This window comes from Cydia splendana, chromosome 17, assembly GCF_910591565.1.
Source record: "Cydia splendana chromosome 17, ilCydSple1.2, whole genome shotgun sequence".
NCBI classification, from domain to species: domain Eukaryota; kingdom Metazoa; phylum Arthropoda; class Insecta; order Lepidoptera; family Tortricidae; genus Cydia; species Cydia splendana.
The window spans coordinates 1056628-1079585 of record NC_085976.1 but is presented as its reverse complement, the minus strand read 5'-3'; the positions used below and the strand labels follow the sequence as shown (position 1 = coordinate 1079585).

Below are 22958 nucleotides of genomic sequence, written 5' to 3'. Positions count from 1 at the left end.
TGGCCATCCTTTGATCCGTATTGAATGCGACACCCTGTGTATTATCAGTAATATCAGTATGTTGGATGATCCACAATATTCCACAGGTAATTTTAAATTCATTCGCAAGAAAACACCCGACGAGCCGGCCGCATTGCGTAAGAACATACATTTATTCTACGTATATAAATTGGAAGGGTTTCAAGTCTAGAGGCTTTTGAGCAGCATTTTATAGGCCTAATAAAAAGGGTTGTAAGTCTAAAGGCCTCTATCGAACAGTAGGACACTTTATAGGCTTAAAAATACTTTAAAATGTGGTGCCTGAAGCTTGTGGTGGTATGTCTGTTTTTGGTAGAGAGTGGGGGTGACTGCCCTAATGTGAAAACGCAACTCAGTGCTATAAGGAAGAGAAGGCATATTACGTTTCCTGATGGTGCGGATTTTGTTGTAAGTTTGTTCTTATCTTACTATTAATTTCTTTTATGAAAATATAAACTTAAAGAGTTAGACTTTGAGATCACCTGGTCCTGCATTTATTGTTTTGATTAAATATATAATAATATGATATTAGTACTGTAGGTATCTGAAAACCAGGACGGTTACGATGATCAAACTTGTTTAGGTACTTACGTAATAACGTGATACTCGTAGCGACTGTATATTTCTGTGTCAATAGCGCAGTGTTAAGAAGCGAAGTTTATTTTATCACGTGGATAATGCCAATCATATTTCTGTTTAATAATAGGTCTGTATCTTTTTCAATACAGCTTAATTTAACCGTCTAGTATTATCAAGATTTGTTTGCGTCATCATACTAAGTAATTGAGTATATGATTTTGATTATAGATGACGATCTCACTGGTGAAGGCGTTCATGACACACGCCCCATCAGGGTGGAACATCGCGCTGGAGATCGACGTCCTCTTCCCGCTACCCGACGCTAACTTCACCAACGCCATCTATCGGAGGAAGCTGCACCATAGGCAGAAAAGGGAGTTCTGGGAGAGATTGGAGAACGCTTTAGACTAGTGAGTGTTGACTTTTACTAGCATCATAATTGACTGTTGGGATAAATGCACAATGATTGCCCGACAACAACTTTACCAAAGCCATCTATCGGAGGAAGCTGCACCACAGGCAGAGAAGGGAGTTCTGGGAGAGATTGGGGAACGCCTTAGACTAGTGAGTGTTGACTTTTACTAGCATCATAATTGACTGTTGGGATAAATGCACAATGATTGCCCGACACCAACTTTACCAAAGCCATCTATCGGAGGAAGCTGCACCACAGGCAGAGAAGGGAGTTCTGGGAGAGATTGGGGAACGCCTTAGACTAGTGAGTGTTGACTTTTACTAGCATCATAATTGACTGTTGGGATAAATGCACAATGATTGCTCGACACCAACTTTACCAAAGCCATTTATAAGAGGAAGCTGCACCACAGGCAGAGAAGGGAGTTCTGGGAGAGATTGGGGAACGCCTTAGACTAGTGAGTGTTGACTTTTACTAGCATCATAATTGACTGTTGGGATAAATGCACAATGATAGCCCGACACCAACTTTACCAAAGCCATCTATCGGAGGAAGCTGCACCACAGGCAGAAAAGGGAGTTCTGGGAGACATTGGAGAACGCTCTAGACTAGTGAGTGATTATTGACTTTTACTGGCCTATTTGACTGTTGGGATAAATGCACAATAATTGCCCAACACCAACTTCACCATCGTCCACACCACAGGCAGAAGAGGGAGTGGCTATTGAATGTTTTTAATAGCCTATTTGACTGTTGAAAAAATGTACACGACGTTGATTGTCAACTCATAAGGGCCTCCTAGCCTAGTCGGTAGTGTGTTGACCTTGCTTACGAAGACAATACATTTATTTGTGCATTTATCACAAATATTTGTTCATATTATTATGTCTTATTTTTTTCTATGTATGAAAATATCTTAATATTACTTATATCATCGTCTAGTACCCAAAACCCAAGCCTTATTGATAGTGGGACTAGGTCGATCTGTGTAAAACTGTCTTATTATTTTCATTTATTTACTTATTTATCTTTTTATTTGTATTTCCAGTCACAATATGAACGGGCAAGCTTGCATATTACGGAGCATCTGTGAAGCCAGAACTCATTTAGCGGATCCAGGAAAATCGCTTGTCCATGACCTGTTACGAGTCATATTTACGTAAGTATGCCTGTCTATAAGGATCCAATAAATAACAAGCATTTTTTACAGAAATCTACTAATTGCAGTACAGTCGCCCTTAGATATAACGGAGCGGCCAAGGTGTTCAAATATCTGAGGAGAGCCTTTACTTTACAATACGTTAAAGTCCGTCTTAAGAAATTTATGAGCAACATGGCCGCTCCTTTAATTATAACTGTGCCATTGTCCCCTGGCTGACAAGTAGCGTCATGACAGCTTTGAAAGATTCACGGTAATCACGGTCCATATCCCGAACGATATAAGTCTAGTAAATCATGCTAGGAAGTGTTAATACAATCTCCATAACGCCATAGAGTACGGGGAATTACCGCGGTAATTAATCGCTTGGCAATCGCTGCGGTTCCGCTGGGGTATCGCCGCGGTATCGCTGATCGCCTTCTAAACCGCGGACGTGACGCGAATTTGTGTTGTTACAATGTAAAGCCTGCCATACACTATTGAAGTTTGACAAGTATGCTTTTCTTTCTTTTTTTTTACATTTGAATGATGTTTTACCTGTAATTAAGAAATACATGTGGCATGGTAATATAAACAAAGTGGCTCAAAATACGCCCCCAAGAAGAATATATTTCTTACTGACACATCTTTTACAAAATAATAATTAATAATAAATGCGGATTGGGGACTTCACATACATACTTACACCTTTGAATTTTCAGATGTATGAAGGTTTATTCACAAAATGTCATTAAAAATTTGAATCATTTAGCGAAGGCAAAACGCATTATTTTGAAGGAACGCATTATCTTGGAGAATATTTTGAAGATATTCATTATATTATACATATGAGAGATAATAAATTGATAATGCAAACATAATAAACGCAACCGTTTGTACAAATCACCAACAAAATGCCGCAGTAAAAATATTTTGTTTTTGAATTTGTTAACTCCAACAAATGCTTAAATGGGAATTTCATGTTACGAAACATATTATTGAGTAGGTATAGCAAGCGACCCAGCGACCTTTATTCGTCTGTTTCACAATACGCTATTATCAAAACTAAGCAACTCTATATTAGGGTCGTGAAGTTGGAATCTCGACACAGTGTGAATTTTAATTCTTTTGTGCTGAGCGTTCCGACTGAACATCTAGCGACCTTCACCAAGGAGGAGTTTTGGCCGAAGGGTGTCAAGTTCCGGCGGTTCCGCGGCCGGCTCCCTGACACTGCGGGGTTGCGAACTGCATCGCAGCCATAATTGTGTTTTTAGTTTTAAGATATATTTTGTAATAATATGTATGCTAGTTTTAAGGTATTTATCTATGGGCCAATAGTTGCCTGAAAATAAATGTTTTCATTCATTCATTCATTAAAATTCGTGTACGTCAACCCTTAATAAAACGAACAGCACAATTTTAATTACTTCAGAGTTAGAGAATCAATTTATATTCTCAGTACGCGTAAGCTACCGTGGATAATTATCACAGGAATACATCACACTTATGCTTTCCTTTGAATATAGATCCTTAACTGTTCCACTTAAGGTATTATTTGCTTTGTCAGAGATAAGTGACATAAGAGATTGCGAAAGTTTTCGTGGTATCTCTTTCTACCAAGTTCGAGTAACATCGAATGATTGTTTGGCAGGGCTGTACTGGGTTACACTTAATTGATAAAATATCAATTAACTTTGATGTTTGTACAGTCAGACCAATATCGCGAGTAATTTGATCGCGTATAACTTAACTCGTTATCTCGCTACATTCAAATAATTTCCATCGTTTAATATTGGAAAAATATAATTCTATGATTGAAAAATTTCTACGAATGTAGAAATTGACAGTGACAGTAATGCTGTAATAAATGTTATAAATTATAATCAATGATCGTACATTTTCCAGCACTTTTGGTGCAGCGGAGTGGTGTTATCGGAATTGGTATAAATAATTTCAACCCTAATGATTAATTAGCGTTAATTACGTTAATATTAACCTTAATTTACCATTTCAGTCGAAATTATCTATACCAATTCCGTTATCACCACTCTGCTGCACCAAAAATGCTGGAAAATGTACGATGTCTGGTTATAATATATATCATCCAAACCTTAATTAAATTACTTGGTAAAAGCAATTTGTATTTAAAAAAATCGATGATTAAAAATAAACATTTATTTTTTGGTTCAGTGTATACTTAATAACGCGTGCACGTTTAACTAAAACTAACTATCATAAAAACCTCTAATAGTGTTACTACAAAAATGTGTTGTAAGTAAACTTTTTGTTGCTGCAAAACTTTTGTGTTCAACAGCTTAAGGAAGGATAAGAATCACGCTTAAAGTATTTAAGGAAGTACCAACTTGGGCAAAATAATAAGTACCTTTAATAAGTAGTTTACAACAGAATCTATTTAATTTTGTTGAATTCTCTTGTATTATTATAAATTTGAACCTACTTCTGGGTTGGTATTTACAGACGAAGTTTTAAAGAGTAGTATAGCACGTTATCGTCCATACAAATAACAATTTTTTTTTCAATAAAAATTGAAACCTATAAACCTAGAATATATATTATGCTGAAGCGATCGACATCAAAATTAAAGTGATATGTTAAGATTTAGTTAGTGGAAAACGTTTCCTCCCGAAATGGAATTTGTATGAAGAAAGTTACTTTTGTCAGGTAGCTATACTTCTCTCTTAACATTGCGTCATACATTATTATTTCCTTTATTTATCTTTCTTTATAAGTTAGCTTATTTTATTATATGGATTTAAAAAAAAATACAAAAAGACACACAAAAACAATACAAAATACCGCAAGCAACAAGCGAGGCCTAACCTGCCGGTTGTCAGATCCGCTGAGAGAGAAACGTAATTACTTACTTACTTATTATAAAGTGAAGGTTGATACTCAAAGAATTAATTGTAAAAATAAGTAATAATCTTTAGAAATATGAGATAAAGTTTCGCAGTTTTAAATAACTTAAAGGCGATATTTATCAGCCTGGCGCCTCGAAGACACATCGCCCCGCGGGAGGTGTCCACGGAAAGTATCGCGAGATATTTCACTTGCCGGTTATTGCATTTTTCAAAAATGGTCTTGAAAAGGTAAGCTTCTTAGCGAGCCATAAAAATCTGATTTCATTGTAAAATTTAAAAGTTGCAATATATATTCATAACAAAGTAATGGCTCTACGTTTAAATCTATTTTGAGTGTTATAAGATGGAATTCCTATTACCATGAAATAAATGTTACAAAAATTACTATTTCTTTCCTTTTAAGCCCCAAAATACCTTAAAATTTAAATATCTTTACAAGCAGCTTTGATAGTTTATGCGACAGCAAATAAAAAAGTTAAAACCAGCAATTAAACGAGAAGTAACAAAGATAGCCAACCAAGCCAAGATAAGAAAACGATGTACCTACTTACAACCTCAACATATTTTACCTGAATACGTACTGTGTATCTATTTACCAGAACTAAATATTATCCATAAAATATTATGTCGGAAGTCTTGTTGAACAAAATATATTGAGAAAAACCAAACTATCCATAATACTTGAGCAACGTCCGCAAATATCTCAACCTAAAAACAATAGCCGCTCTTCAAAACAAATACGCATCTCCACATATCTTTCAAATATCCATCATACATGAAAAAGCATATCCTCCTTAAAAACTTTGGCTGATACGCTCTTTTTCAAGTAAGAATTTTGCAATGCTACAGTTTTAAAAAAATCAAGTCTTCTTACATCTCTAAGGGAGTTACTGCCTTTTTGCTCCAGTGACGTTGAGGCCGTTAGTCTCAGATGCAATGGGTTTAATAAATAATCTCTATCCGCAGGGCGCCGCTTCACGAGAGCGGGTTCGTGGAGGAAGTGGGGGGGAGGTACGAGGAGCTGCTCGACCCCCACCTCTGTGACAAGGTCAACGACTGTCCGATTTCTTTGCTGCAAGTTGTTTTGGCGCTGAATAAGTCTATTTTTATTTAATTTTATTAGAAATGTATTGAAAATTGCATGCTATGTTTTAAGTTGTATACCTATAATGTATATTCCTAGATGTAACATTGCTACACCCTAGTGGGGTCCATGTATGTCCTGTTAAATTATAGTTAAATGAACATCCTGTAAACACTATGGTCGCAAGAAATAAAAGAAATGAAATATGTTGTTTTGAAGTGCGTTTGTTCAGTTCAGCAGTTCGTTTTTGGCTAATCTATTTAAGCTCACGAAAATAACTAAATTCAATGAAAATGTTTGTTTCTTTTTTTTTTTTTTTTTTTTTTTTTGATATATGTATATTATTAGTATAATTAACAAATTCAATTGAACGTCACACTTTAAACTCTCGCGTTTTGTACACATAACTAATGTCATTAAGGGGTCTTCCGTGACCGCAGCTAGTAGTGAAACCTGGCCGAAACGTCGAAAAAAGGTAAAATAAGTAAATTTAATCGCACGAACACAGAGCTTCGCTCCAAAACCCGAATCGTTGATGTTGGGGTGAAGACCGCCAGGCTAAAGTGGGACTGGGCTGGACATGTCTGTCGGATGCATGATGACAGATGGGCCAAAATAGCCACTAGCTGGCATCCCCAGGGTAGTCGAGGCAGAGGCAGACCGAGAAAGAGATGGCGGGACGACTTGGATGCATTCCAGCGGGATTGGCAGATTCTTGCTCAGCACAGGCAGGATTGGAAAGGGAGAGGGGAGGCCTTTGCCCAGCAGTGGGACACACACATAGGCTAATAAAAAAAAACGCACGAACACGCTAGCAAGGCGCATTATTACCGGGAGTGTCGACGGACGAAGGAATAGAGGGCGTGCACCCAGTAGATGGTCAGATGTGGTCCAAAATATTACACAGACTTCGCTCCAGGCAACGATGCAGATGGCCGAAGATCGAGAGGCCTGGAGAGCAGTAATAGGAAGAATAACCCATAGGAGTCACGTCCCTCAGACATGAGGTCACGACAAAGAAGAGAATCGCTTTAGACCCGTTAATGACATTAATTAATGACTAAGTTGTAAAAAAAATGTTACAACTATTTTAAAGGTTCAACAGTATATCATAAAATAAGTGCTACGTAAACAAAGTTTTATACGGATCAAAAAAGTACCTATGTACTTAGTTTTGTTTTCTTTCGTTGTGTATTTACACGTTTACAACTTCCTGTTGTTTAATAAAGCATTCTGAATTAAATGCTTTTTGGTTTTATTTAAAATATGGCCGTGACTCTAGTAAAAAGATGTATATGTAAGTTTCATGTAACCTCAGTAAAAGTGGGTCCAGTGATAAATTTCATGCAAAATGTATGGTGGCCGAAACAGATTTAACATTTTTTTATGATTTTGAACTGGTTTTGACACGACCTTGACGATCGACCATGCTGATTGGTGCATGCAAAAGGAAGTGAAAGTCGAACATGAGCTGCTTGCCAATAAGTAACAGTTATTTACGATACAAGTGCGAAACATAGGAAATTCGTGTTGCGTTAACGCATTCACTGCCAGGGGGCGTGGTCTTGGAACAAACTTGTATGACGGTGGACGCACATGTGCGTCGGGGGCAGTGAATGTGTTAAATCGACATGTGTTTCGAATAACCTATTCGCACCGATATAACGTTTTACAGTACATAATAATATGGCCGTTTAAATTTTCGACGTAGTTACGTAATATGCATATTATAGCACCCTGTGTCGGAATATAGCACCGTAACCCGTGTTTATGTACTGTAATAGTACATTACGATACAAGTGCAAAAAGTAGTAAATTCGATGATTTTTGATATCGGCACGTATTGTCCTTAATCCCGCCCTAGGGTGGTAAAGTAGCACCATATCGACGCCGGAAAGCAAACACGTAGTAACCCAGAAAAACCAAATTGTTCACCAGAGACGAAAAACTTTTCGAGTTTAGAAAAAAAAATCATAACTATCTTGTTTATGACCATAAATTACTCAAAATTTGATGCAATATTCAAAATTTTTTTGACTTCAAGTTCATTTAATCGCAAGTTGTTACAAGTCCATATTTTGTGGGTTACTACGTTTTGATATTTTTTACACAGTATGCAAACACGTAGTAAACGCCAGTACCAAATGTATGGGATAGCATTTCCTTAAATTTTGTGTGGACAGCAAAAACACAGTAATCCACCTAAATATGACAAAATATATCCGTAATGAAGTCTTAAACGGTGCGGTTTAGAAATTTTGGGTGAACAAAATGCTGTAACAGTATTTGTTTTCCTTTTGAGCAATTTAGAATGCATTAAATGTATTGCCAAAAATTTTACCACACCCTTAAAAATGACTTTAATGGCATGTTAAAGTAAATTTTACGACATTTCAAATGTATACTTATAAAATGTGAAAATATTTCAGGGTTCATAAACGAAAATAAAACATCTATTATGATGATTTGAACTATTAAAATTAATATGAGCATTCTTAAGACCAAGCAAAACACATAACCTTTGTTTAATATTCAAGAACATAATTAAATCTTATAATCTCATTGTAAAACCAATTAAAAAATAAGAAGTCCACTTTGGAAAAGACAACGTAATAGGAGAACAAAATCTAACCAAAGTATAACAACGTCGTTTGATTAAAAAAAAGCGGTTTCTAATTTCTCTTATAATATAAAACCACTTTAGACAAAACAAACTTTCACCAGATACCATAAGACCAAATTTTATTTAAATACCATATAATCGATACACACACCGTAAATATTGCAATTTTACATGCTTACAATTAAAAAAAAAATTACTTTTCTTAAATAAAAATAATCATTTTAACAAAAATCCCCGTAATATTTTACTTAATTACAAACACGTCGACTCACTTTCACCCCCCGAACCGCACTGAGCGACGGCGCAAACGTTCAAGTAATGGCCGCGATAGCCGCGTTAAAACGAAATAAGGCGCAGGAGTTTAAACCTTACGCCCTACAACAATGAAGTAATTATTAAGTGGTAGTTTTACTTGATCCTTGTAAACGTAGTTAAAGAAATGGCTCTCAAATTTTAATATTATGAGAATTTGTGTTAAACAACTACTCGACAAATCATTATTTCCCGCCAAATAGCGTAACTGAAAGACATTCACATTCATGAGCGGCAAACACGTAGTAATCTAACTTTGCGTCAGAACAACGGAGGTTGTAAATGATAAAACTAGAAATTGAATGGAATTCAAAGTGCTGTAAATACAATGATTTAAATTATTGAGTTTTTTTGCTATTTACTGCGTGTTTGCTGAGTAAACTTCAAGAAAAACGAGAAAATTTGTGTTCCTATTTTCCCCATTTTTCATCGTATTGGCACGTGGTTTCGACCTATCGACGCAGAAAAAATTGGAGATTCCAAAAATGCAATAAAACATTTTTGACCTTGTGTGGGTTACTACGTGTTTGCTTTTCGGCGTCGATGTACTGTAAATAATATTTACAAAGACAGATTTACATTCCAGTTTTGGAAATATTGGAAAGTAACTACCTATGCGCAAAGAAATGTACGTACAAAAACCGTAAACAACGTGTCTTTAAAATACATTTATAAATCGCTAATAATACCGCTTTTAATGATCGTTTTTATCCCCGCAACATCAAACAACCCTCACCTGAGGCGGGCGGTGTACGGTGAGTAGCACGCCTAGATTACAGGTTATTGAAACGATATATTCCATTAAACCGAGTAGAAAGTCACTGCCGGGATGGTCGGAGTGGAAAGAGACCGCGTTTTTGGGATATATTAGTTCTAACTAAATAAATAATTTAGCCTATATACGTCCCTCTGCTGGGCACAGGCCTCCTCTCAAGCACGAGAGGATTTAGGCTATAGTCCCCACGCTGGCCCATTGCGGGTTGGGGACTTCACATACACCTTTGTACTGGATTTCTCTGTCTTGTAAGACATTTCAAGATCTCATTTGGAATCTTGAATTGGTTAGGTGAGAGTAATTGTTAAGAAAATAGTTTCCCATCTGGAAAAGTGTTTCGGAAGCCAAGTCAAGACCCTCTTTGGGTCGCTAACATTAGTTAGGAGGTATAAATCTATTTCTAGCACTATTCCTAGCAACTAAGAAAAAAAATGTTCGTTTGTAAAAGAAACTGAAAATAAAGATATGTTTCAGCCTCTTGTAGTAAGAAATAATTAAAAAGTACCTATTGAAGAAACGAAAAGATAATGAAGCGAAATAGAAAAGTTCACTCACATGATTTGAAAATAAATGAAGTCATTGAAAGTGAATTCAATAATATACAGGTGAAATATTTCTACTACCTAATAAATCTACTTGTGATCACATTACACAAACGTAAAACAGTAACTGACACACTTAAATGTTGTCCCTTTCTAACAAACACAAATGTCAAAAGTCAAGGACAAACGATTATCAAGGGCTTGTTAGACTTAACACGCGTTTAACGGCTCGGCCACGACATTGCGCGACTGGCGACACCGGCGGCGGCTACTATAGGTGTGAACGAAAGTTCTGATCGCTGTGTCTCGCTCCAACCTATGGTTGCCGCCACCGCCGTCGCCAATCGCGCAATGTTGTGGCCGAGCCTTAAGAATAACGCCAAAAATCGCTATCGTTCGTGTAATGGACGGATTCCAGAGCACGGCCTCTCGCGTGATCACCCCATCCATTAAGATCGATCATATATGCTGAAACACGCAGCTCTCGTTTGCATTAAATGCGTGACTAGAGACCTTAAGAAAACTTCATCTCGGCGACAATGGGTGATGGAGAGGCTGCCATGTTTGGAGGAGTTCGTTTTAAAAGAAAATAAGGCGTGCCTTTGATACGTTTTAGATTCTTTGATCAATTTCATGAGATACATCATACAGTCATCAATAGTGGCTGATGAATGAATGCAACGCGCCAAAATTATCTACCACCCTGGAATACTTTTTTGCGTTCAAAAGTATCTGTTACACGGTCATTCTCTTCTTCTTCTTCCTCGCGTTATCCCGGCATTTGCCACGGCTCATGGGAGCCTGGGGTCCGCTTGACAACTAATCCCAAGAATTGACGTAGGCACTAGTTTTTACGAAAGCGACTGCCATCTGACCTTCCAACCCAGAGGGGAAACTAGGCCTAAATAGGATTAGTCCGGTTTCCTGACGATGTTTTTCCTTCACCGAAAAGCCACTGGTAAATATTAAATGATATTTCATACATAAGTTCCGAAAAACTCATTGGTATGAGCCGGGGTTTGGACCCGCAACCTCCGAATTGAAAGTCACATGCTCTTACCGCTAGGCCACTAGCGCTTTTTCTGTTACACAGTAATTGTTCTACATAAAGAGTCATCTCTATTTTTAAGTTATTAGACTGTAGATACTTCTGACGCATTTCTTAAGATAAAACCTATCCATTATAAAAAGGCAAAATTTTCTTTATTAAAAAAAAATATAAATATTTTATATAATATATAAAGGAACATTTTCTTATTTAACCTTTATCCACATGAAAAGGTACGCCTTTTATTTGGATAAGTTTGATAAAATCATTACTTACACGCTCACACGCTGTTAACTATTGTCCACAGCAGAGAAAAGTGTACAGTTCAACACACAAGTTCTTCACTTAACTAAGCTACTTATAAACCCAACGGTACGCAACATATAATGATGGATTGGGGAGCGAGCCCACAATCTCCGAACAACGTTTAAAGGCATCAAGAAATCACTGGATTGGGTTGCATAATCCTTAGATCAGTTTCAACCGGAAAGATAGATTTCAACTGCCAAGTGTCCTAAATTCGGTGATATGCCGGTTCACAAATTAAAAAGCGACTGGTGTATTGTGAGTGTATACATTTATAGTTGGTGTATAGTTTTAGATGTAGTCGCTACTTCTAAAACTATCCTACAAAAGTGCGTTTGACGTAAAAAAATTCACACAAACACATCGGTAGTGCAAAAAATAGCCAAAGTCAGAGCAATCTAGCTTTACCTGGCATTTGCTATGACAAAGTATGGCATATTCATCATTACTATATTTTTTTTATGAAATATGGTGTTTATAATGACACTCCCTCACTTTATTCTGTTCAACTCGGTGCAAAGTTAGTTTAGACGGACTCTACAGAATTGTTGCCCATTAAAATACCCTTAGGTTTAATGTTAGTTAGAAACATTAGTAGAGACCAAAAAACATTACCAGACATAACTTCGATATTAGCTAAAAATTGCTAAAACTTACCAGAAATGCACTTAGTGTCACATGTCATGGTCGACAGTTTTCTAACTGCGACAAGTGACTTACAGTTTCAATTTTAAAATCCACCATCACAAGCCGTAGTTAATAGTACATTATTGTCGAGGCTCGGAAGTAGCTACTTGCAGGCTGAGGATTCGTTTTAAACGGACGACCTTGGGAGTCCGTTTAATTGAATCCGAAGCCAGCAAGTAGCCTTCCAGCCGAGTCATATATGGTGCTTTTCTCAAAAATGGTGCAAGAAATATAAATATCATAGAAATATTTTACAAAAGCAACTTTCTTACGTATATATTTTCACAGAAAAAAGTAGAAACAATTGAAAAAATTAGCTTTGCCGCCTTTTTATTTTTTTTATAAAAAAATAGAAGTGTATTTTTCTGCCGAAAATACGCCAACCTATTTGAGACCGCTAAATAGTCGCGGTACTAATCATCTGTTTGGCTGTTTAATGGGCCTGTGCCTTAATTTGATATGGCCATTTCAACTTTTAAAAAGTTTGGAACTCGACAAATAATGGAATTTGTATGCAACATTGCAGTCCCAAAATCGAGACTGCAATGTTTTTAACTTTTTAATTTTTGACTGACCATAAAGTACGCGCTTCGCAACCTATTTTTTAAACGGCAAAGTCGACTTTGCCGTCCATTTTTGAGGAAAGTGACTTTAATGCGAGCGAGGCTCTTTAGCGGAGGCAGCAGCTAGCTGAGAAAAATGCCAATGATAGAGACACTAAGCGCGCGCTTAGATTCAAATAAAACATTAGCGCCATTTTGCTCGTTTGTCTTAAATATTGCAGTGCAATTTATGTTCAAATAATTTCCCTTTTTTAATAGAATTAACAAATAATTAAAAAGTAATATGTAGGTAATAAAGAAACCCTGAAACACCGCTGGTGGCCCAGCGTTAAGAGCGTGTGACTTTCAATCCGGAGGTTCAAAGTGTTCAAACCCCGGTTCGTAGTAATGAGTTTTTCGGAATATTATGTATGAAATATCATTTGATATTTATCAGTCGCTTTTCGGTGAAGGAAAATATCGTGTGGAATCCTGACTAATCCCAATAAAGTCTAGTTTACTCTTTGGGTTGGAAGGTCAGACGGCAGTTGATTTCGTAAAAAAACGAGTGCCTACGCCAATTCTTGGGATTAGTTGGCAAGCGGACCCCAGGCTTCCATGAGCCGTGGCAAAATGTCGGAATAACGCAAGGAAGATGAGGTAATAAGAAACCTAAAGCCACTCCCACAACACTTGAAAAACATTTCTGTGTCAGTGGGTAAAACAGGCTTATAACTAGCACCCTCCTTACAAAGTAATCTCCTTGACGTCCGTGGCCGCCTGGTCCATTATTTAAAAAAAGGCTTTCGGGGGTTTTCCGGCTGTGACGGCTAATTATGTCGGACGATCGAAGCCCTTTGATATTAATGAAGCTTTTACTATTCTAATTTTATTAAAACAATCTTATACAACAATTTAAATTCTCGTAAATTTCACTGTGAAAGTTCCACTTTTTTTGGGGGCATAGTTTGGTAACAATTTTTTGGTGTATAAATCGATTCTTATTTGGTGTGGAGTGCAATAAAGAAAGACAAAAGGTGAGAAATAAGGGGTATGGTGTTTTTACTGATCCTTTAAACGTTGTTAAATATATTAAATACCTACTGTAGTGTAGTTATTGTGAAATTCACTTTTATAGGCAAATTTCGCGTCCACCTGCACTGCGCATATTATTTCATTCCCAGAAAATATAAAATTTTACTTATTTCCGGAGTAAAGAACAATCTGAAGTGTCATTCTATGGAACTTGCTAACTATGAAAACAAAAGTCACTAGTACATTCATCATTCTTTGACAATTTCAATATGGCGGTTTGTTTACATAGTTAGCAAGTTCCATAGAATGACACTTTACTTATTTTGTCAAAAGATATTTCAATATAATGTACTCATTATTGTGTTTTATTGCACTAATCTTTCTCAGTTGCTCCGAAATGAGAAGAAGAGAAAAATGAGAGTTATACAATATATATTTTCACCACACCAATTACTGGTAAAACTCTTTCTTTTTCAAAAACTAATAGCAAAATTGCATTTTATTCACATGTGAGGCAAAGTAATCAAATGCAAATTTTTAGTTGTTTTCTTATGTTTACTGGTAGAATTGACTTTTAAATGATGATTTTGAATGATAAATATTTAATATCATTCATTTGGATTTGATTTTGTTTGATATCTTACAATTAATATTTTCTTCGGGTTGCACGGTTGGTGTGGTCAAAAATTGTGTGTTTCACTCGGGGGCAAATTTTGTTTAACCCTCGTGCTTTGAAACCCTCGAAAAATATTAGCACGAGCGGTTAAACAACAACTTTGCCCCCTTGTAAAACAAATAACTATTTTTTCACTGAGGCACGTTTTTGCAGCCCGTATTCAGTTTAACAGCACTTTTAGCTGTAAACGACTTCCTTATATCCATTGGATAAATTGTGGGTTAAGATATATTATATTCTTCTGTAAAAGTGTGACAAATGAGCGTCATAAGTGCAAAACAAATTGGTCCCGCTGACGGACGTACCGACGCATTAGATGGGGACGAGATGTGAGGCCCATTTGTTCTTTTTATAGGTATACGCATTTTCCTTCCAAAGTCAGTTACTACCTTTGGAAGGGGGAGAATCATTATTCTTATCCGAAAATGCTGACCTTGTCCATAAATGGGAAGATATTGAAGGATCATCAAACGGAAGCATTTTATGTAGTCGTTTTTTCTTATGGATTCTTTAATATGTCGGTATTAAATAACATATACAAAGAAGCTTATTATTTGAAGACACTAAACTACATACACTTATGTATTCTATACTCAATACTCAACAATACTCAACATAAAGTACGCATAGAAGTGGAAAAAAAGTCTTCAATTGATTGTTTCTCTTCTTTCCCGATATTTTTATGTCCCTTAATACTTAATTATTTTTACGGGATAAGTTACTATAGGTGAACCAGGATCTATTGAGGGTGCGCCATGTTACGGAAATTTGTTGGTACTAATTTCTAGCAATGGCAACAATTTTAATAATAGACAACATCTACCCTCTATGATAGTTGTCAATATTGACAATGTAAACATTGCTTTGTCTAGTTTCGTGTGAATTATTATTAGACTGCAATAATCATGCCGAAAGTTTTAGATTTTACAGAGAAAAAAGTTGTAAATAGTGTATATAGTTATTTATTGAAAAAAAAACGTGCGGGAGAGAAATTTCTTCCATTAGAAAACATAACGAAATTACCACCTGAATTGACGGGTAAGTTTCAAACTTATGGACAAATGTCACTATAGTCAGGTCGTCACGATTTGGTTGATGTCTTGTAATAATTTGATTTGTGTATTAGGTGTATCGCATGCATCGGTATCACGGATTGCTAGCGAAGGGCGTAAGGGCGGAATTAAACGACCAAACCTAAAAAAAAGAAAACAAAAACAGAAAATAGATTTGGATGATTTTGATTTATGTGTCATACGTCGTAAAATTCACGAATTACATAGCGTAAAAACCGAAAAAATATCCAAACATCAAACTTCGCACTTATTAAAGTTGTCGGAATAAAATAAAACCGGGCAAGTGCGAGTCGGGATCGCGCACGAAGGGTTCCGTACCATAATGCAAATAACGGCAAAAAAACGGTCACCCATCCAAGTACTGACCCCGCCCGACGTTGCTTAACTTCGGTCAAAAATCACGTTTGTTGTATGGGAGCCCCACTTAAATCTTTATTTTATTCTGTTTTTAGTATTTGTTGTTATAGCGGCAACAGAAATACATCATCTGTAAAAATTTCAACTGTCTAGCTATCACGGTTCGTGAGATACAGCCTGGTGACAGACGGACGGACGGACGGACGGACGGACGGACGGACAGCGGAGTCTTAGTAATAGGGTCCCGTTTTACCATTTGGGTACGGAACCCTAAAAATCATCTGCCAATTTCCATTGTCCCCACTATACAAATTATTGCTATATAAAATTCAAAACGAGCGCCCTCTTGACAATACTCCCAAAGTTCTGGTTTACCTATACATTATACTTAACAGGCAATGAGAAATAAAGTTCGTAGGGCTTGTAGCCGTACTATAGACACTGTTCAGATAGGTCCCACTAAGTTAATGTCGCGAGGCTTACACAACAAATAATTCAAATGAAGTACATTCTATTAAGTTAGTCTGGAACTCCTGGAAGTAAGCTTTTTTGTTTTTGACGGGATTCAGTTCTTTTTCTTCATTCAATTCTTGAGTTCATCTTGATCAGAAGCCGATATACTTACTATTAACAAGAAGAGAAAACAATTTTTGTTTGGAAAAAATTAAAGATCTAACAAAATTTATTTGATTAGTCTAATACTGTGGGTCTAAAGTCATCATAATCATTTACAGACATTGTTGCATGATTAAGCTAATTCAATAATCTAAATATACAAACACACGATTACAATAATTACTAGACTTTTTCCTTAATCTAGATCAATTTGCAAGACCAACTGACCTCAACAAGACCTACTCCAAATTCCTGCTCCTAGCGGGACACTGTTAACGAGACTTTATTGTGATAATAACTTTCCGTTACTTCACACGACATACTCTGAAAGCTAGTTGACAGTGTCTCATGGTCAGTGGCAGTGTTAGTTTAAAAAAAACTTCAACACTGGCTGAAAATAAAACAAATTTTTTTTTAAAGTAAATTCGAATTTCGAACATGAATTTAAATCTTAGTTTAGTTTTCTTTGTGTGTGGTTTAATGGAATTGGGCAGGGCCGGAGTCAGCGATTCTGCTTCGAGAGTGCTGTCTAGAAAACGGCGGTATGTTACGTTCCCTGAAGGCTCCAGTTTCTCGGTAAGTGCACGTTGTGGAACTTGACAAGGTGGAAAATCAGCAAATTTCTTTAAAGTTTTGAAAAATTGGATTATACCTACAAGGTGTAACAAAAACAGCAGAAACATTTTTTTTGCCGCGATATTATTCTTTCTTTTGGCCTATCTTTTATAGGTTACAAAGCAAACATTTATTCTCGTCATCATTTTTTTTCTTCTAATCAGAATACAATGCCGAATATGGCTTAAACGGATCCCCAATGTTTTTGTTACACCTTGTAGGATACCAGTTTTTGTGAAAATTACGTGCATTAACCCTTAGAGTCGCAAGATTTTTTTAATTAATAAAAAACTTTTTTTTTATGTTTTTTAGATTTATACAAGCCACAAACTAAGTGAAAAAATACAAAAAAAAATCTACAGCCTGTAAATACTGAAATAATCGACGTATAGAATAATATACGTTGCCAACAACTTAACAAAAATCTATCCTCTGTTTATGTATAGTATTATATGCAGTGCTATACTTCCTATGCGATCTGATGGTAGGCAGCAAAGCAGTTTCTCATCTTCACGTAGCACAAGTGCACATCACATTTGGTGCATTTTGTACTTGCTTGACCCCCTTTACAAAATTTACATCTGCTATATACCGTGTGTTGGGGAATTGGGGCCAATGATCAATTCTGTCGTATCTTATACTATCAATAGGCCTCCCAGTCTTTGGATTGTGAATTTTCTTTTTGTCAGGCACTGTCTTAAAGCAATTTTCTTTGGTGACCCTGTTTTCTTTTAACAATCCAGCAAAGGCTTCGTAACGGAAGTATTCAGGCGATTTTTTTTATTAGTTTGTTGATGGTGACGTCGTCTTAGAAGCCAGGCGTTATTGATACATATATTTATCAATAATTTGGGAAAATATATTTAAGTAAGTATGGATTTCATTTCAGTACGATACAATGCTATCAGTATATCTGCGAGATCCACTCCTCCTATATGACGATTGTAATGACGGACAATTTTTGGGCACTCATTGAATTTTTCAATGTCAATTCGCGACTTTGCCTGTTTGGAAAATCTCTTTATTGTATCGGATGAACATCCACATACGAACTGACCAACGTGACAGCTTTATTGTTAAACCATTTCATTATAGCACTATTTGTTGTCGTTACATACCGCTTGGCATGATGAATCACGTCCCTTATTTTTCAGTGCTTTGTCTGACGTCAAAAACTTATTGGCATCTTTCAGTCGGTTTGTTCGGACAGTACCTAGACTGAAAATGCCGTAATTTTCTCGTAAAATATATACAAGTTCGAGCGAGGTAAAATAGTTGTCGAAATATACGACGCACGCGCGACTCTTAATAGTTAGTTTTGCACAATGCAAGAACCATATTTTGGCACCGACACCTAAATTTTCTTCCTCGTCAGTGAAAGTTGAAGTTCTAAATGTGTCGTCGCCAGCATAAATCATGAAATCATAAACGAACTAGCGCGAACATTGTTCATAGGCTGAAACAAAATTATTCACACCTTCAATGAAAGTATAAAGTCAGTAAATATTTTCAATTCCTATTACCCCACTAGGAAAATGACTAGTATTTAACTATGTAGTATGCTTGAGTATGCTAAATTAAATTGAGCCTGTTAGTCGAGATATGGCCTGTTTGTGATAAGGACACTAAAATAACAATAAAATTCAGTAAATCGTCGGAGTTTATTATTAAAGGTAGGTATTAATAATTATAATATCAGATGCAGAAGGCGGTAATTTTGGACACGGCGCGTATAGTACGTCGGTTCCTCACTCTGCGGCCCTGACCACCGGCAGCTTGGGCCCTGCCCCGCTGCCGGCGGCACTCTAGGTTAGGTTTTTTTATAATGTGTTTATATGTATTTTTTATTGTTTTGTAAGTGTTTTTATATTTTACTTTTATATTCATATTATAAAAATACCTAACTTAAGACGAAAAATAAATAAAGAGAATTATAATATCACTCTAAACAGTTTTGACATCACTTAGGGACATAGTCGCAACGTATAGTATTCCATACGGAACAAATCAGGCTTCATATGCAGGAGTAGTGGCAACGTATAGTATACTATTCCGTGGCACAAACATGACAATAAAATCTAATCGTAGTATATCCGACAGAAAATATATGCATTATAAGATAATTTACTATAATCTTCATAAAATATACTGCATTCTTTCGTTGATTTCTAAGAACTTTTATTAAAATATGTATATTTACCTTTGGACTCCGCAAAGATTTCTTCATGGTGACAGAATTCATCCAATTGTGTTGTTATCGAGTACTAACACACATCAAAGTATTTTAAAATAAAATCTACCCACCTTTATAAACCGTACTAGAAAAGACATACCTGTGTAAACATTGGTTAAGTACCCTATTTATTTTTTTATTTGTCGTGTATAGCATGATATACGAAGTGACTCTAAGGGTTAACGTAATCTTTTATAGAATGGAAAATACTTATAAATTTATTACTTGGAATATGTCATGGTTTTTCATCACATAATGTTTTTATTTACATTTTTTTTATTTATCCAGTGCGCCGGTTGTATGACAGTCGGTATGATCGGCCAACCGGCCCCGACCACAACTCCAGGGACCTTCAACTTCGGGCTCAACTGGGGCATCGCCTACGAGCTGCCCAACGCCACGGAGACCCTGGCGGCGTACCACAGGAAGTACAGGCTGGGCAAGCCGGCGGCGCAGAGGAGGAGTAGGAGAGACTTGTATGAGAAGCTGGAAGCTATTCTCGATAAGTAAGTACGTGGAAACATACCAAAAACATCTTCAACACACGATAATTCTTCTCAAGAAATGTTTAATTCTAAAGGAGGGTGGGCTTATTGGCCCATTTGACCAATAAGGGCACGCGATAAGTTAGTTAGCGATAAGATAGTCACCAGATAAGTTACTCTAAGTTGTAAAACTTTTACTATGGCAGGTAGTCCCAAATCTTTATGTGAAAAAAGTTATCGCCGCAAAAAGTAGTGAGTTGAAATATAGTTTTTATTTTATACCAAGTTCCTGTGTCACAGATCATGAAGGTTTTGTTATTGACGATGATTTTGTGTCACGTAAATTTAGTTTTTTATTCGTTTTCTCATGTTTTTTTTTGTCACAATTTTTTTTGGTTGACAAGTCTCGTCATAGAAAAAAATGAAGTAAGTAAAAAAACCTTTCCGATGGTATGCTTATTCTTATTAGTTCATGGGCCAGTGTTTAAATAAATCTGCCCATCCTTCTTTAAATTAAGGTTTTTATTATCTGTTTCAGTATGGGGTACAGTGGCCGGCAGTGTATCTTGAAAACCCTGTGTGAGACTACGCAGCGTATTGTTCCGCATGGTCAGAACATGGTGGAAGAGATGTTCCGGACTCTTTTTACGTAAGTACAGTTTCAGCATAACTTTTAATTGTTGCACGGTATGGGCCAATATTTGTTTTGTCGTCGATCACCTATGTTCTTTGTCAGATTTTATAAAGTAAAAAAACCGGCCAAGTGCGAGTCGGACTCGCGCACGAAGGGTCCCGTACCATTATGCAATAAACGGCAAAAAATTCACGTTTGTTGTATGGGAGCTCCACTTAAATATTTATTATATTATGTTTTTAGTATTTGTTGTTGCAGCGGCAACAGAAATACATCATCTGTGAAAATTTCAACTGCCTAGCTATCACGGTTCATGAGATACAGCCTGATGACAGACAGACGGACGTACGGACGGACAGACGGTCAGCGAAGTCTTATTAATAGGGTCCCGTTTTTACCCTTTTGGTACGGAACCCTAATAATAGTGGATAGATAAGTAAAGGCCAATTTCACTGTATGTCCTATAAATCTTCCCCTGAGTTACGAACACGGAAGTTATTTTCAACGGCAAATTATTTTTTATCTCTAATTGAATTTCATAATTATTCCAATCAGAATGAAGAGCCCTTCAAACCAGCCCTATATTTTCCAAATCTATCGAAAAACTAATCGTCAACAAAATTAAAATTGGTTACTTAGCGTTACCGATTATATTCTAGTAGCAAAGCGTGAAGTCATATTTCTAGTAAAATATTTCTACCTCCTTAATTGTACAAACCATGGTATGACAACTCGGTTGTATAACAATGTTTTTCCCGATGAATTGATTAAAACCATAAATAAAGGCTTAAGATGAAGGGGACGACCGACCAAAACCGCCTTTCCATATAAATATAGTGCCCATACACAATTTGATGTATTTTAATCATAGCATATTAGGCTATTTTTTTTTATTTATTATAAGAGATAAGAGCATTAAAAAATTGTATGAAATCGATTTTTTGCTCCTAATTTTTATAAAAATATTAATAATAAAAAAATTTGACTAAAATACAATAAATAAAAAATATTTTCCATAATGTCAAAATACAGGGAGTAAAATGAGGACTTCATTTGTATGGTGGCTAACGAAATCTGAAACTGCACATAAAATAACCATTTTTTCCACAGACTACCAATGTCAAAAGTCTTATCCGAAGAGCCAATCGAGCACGCCATCTACGACTCGGCACACCGCCTGGGCGTCCTTCTGGAGAACTGCGACATGTACACGTGTCCTCTCTCGCTGGTAGACTTGGCCCAGGGCTATTATAGTACACCACCGTCTAATGTCGACCCGGCGAGTCCGTGGGCCGCGTTCAATAGTAACTTTGGTTAAACAGGATTTATAAGCTTTGTAACGCGCGCGCCTCTACTAGGTACGGTTTTAAGCTGGATCCTATATCTAAATTGTGGTGGTTCAAAGTGTAAAATAATTATGTATTGTAAGCACATATTAAAGGAGCAATCACACTAAATATATGTTAGTTTTCTTTAATTTTATTGATTGATAAAAGTTCCAAGACTACCCGCAAAATTTTAATGAATAAAATAAATCTTCTTAAGAAACCAAGAGATACTTAAATTCGGATTATCTGAAACTTATTAATGCCTGAATAAATTGGGTGAAAGAGTTTGAAAATTCTAAATCGATTTAAAAAAAAATCTGAGACATCAAGCGGTAGAAACGTTCTAAAATGGGTCAAAAATTAAAACACGTTAGTTTATTATTAACGCATAACATTTAATATTTATAGTTCATATTTATAATACATTTCAATATTAGCAAGTTGAAGTCATGAGTGTATTCATAATAATAGGTGGTAGTGCTTGATTTAATTAATTTAACATTACAAAATGGGACTTATGTTACGAATACACTAAGTTATGTATATTATTTCGCGTTCCTTACATTAACTTTGCATTTATCTAAAGCTTATAATAGCTTAATTATATTTTATTATACAATTTCATAGAGTTCATTAAATTATTGAGCTATTATGACTTAGACATATACTAAAATACTTTATAGCATAGTGCATAAACGTTTCCCCCGATATGGCCTAAGTTTAAGCTAAGGGTGAGTATTTTTAGAGCGCGAGGTGTGCGAGGTAGTCGAGCGGTGCGAGGATGCGTTCCCATTGGTGCATACTTTTTTTTGCATTGCTCCGCTCCCTAGCTCATCTTTTTATGGATGCTCACCCTAAGGACCGTTCGGAGGCAAGACATTATTGTATTTTAATTACAGTACCTTAACATTAAATAAAAATTAAGGAATTCACTTTCGTACTATCTATTACTATAT

General features: G+C 36.2%; 2 protein-coding genes across 2 annotated transcripts; both read left to right on the top strand.

Annotated features, from left to right (window-relative positions):
• Nucleotides 1-267: 267 nt before the first annotated feature.
• On the top strand, nt 268-6146 carry LOC134798999 (uncharacterized). Its single transcript, XM_063771426.1, has 4 exons — nt 268-426; nt 826-1007; nt 2061-2171; nt 5999-6146. The coding sequence occupies exons 1-4, from the start codon at nt 292-294 to the stop codon at nt 6144-6146; spliced, it is 576 nt and encodes a 191-aa protein (XP_063627496.1). The 5' UTR covers nt 268-291.
• A 10787-nt stretch (nt 6147-16933) lies between these two features.
• LOC134798522 (uncharacterized) lies at nt 16934-22113 on the top strand. Its single transcript, XM_063770908.1, has 4 exons — nt 16934-17283; nt 19844-20061; nt 20579-20689; nt 21785-22113. The coding sequence occupies exons 1-4, from the start codon at nt 17146-17148 to the stop codon at nt 21990-21992; spliced, it is 675 nt and encodes a 224-aa protein (XP_063626978.1). The 5' UTR covers nt 16934-17145; the 3' UTR covers nt 21993-22113.
• The last annotated feature ends 845 nt before the right edge of the window (nt 22114-22958 follow it).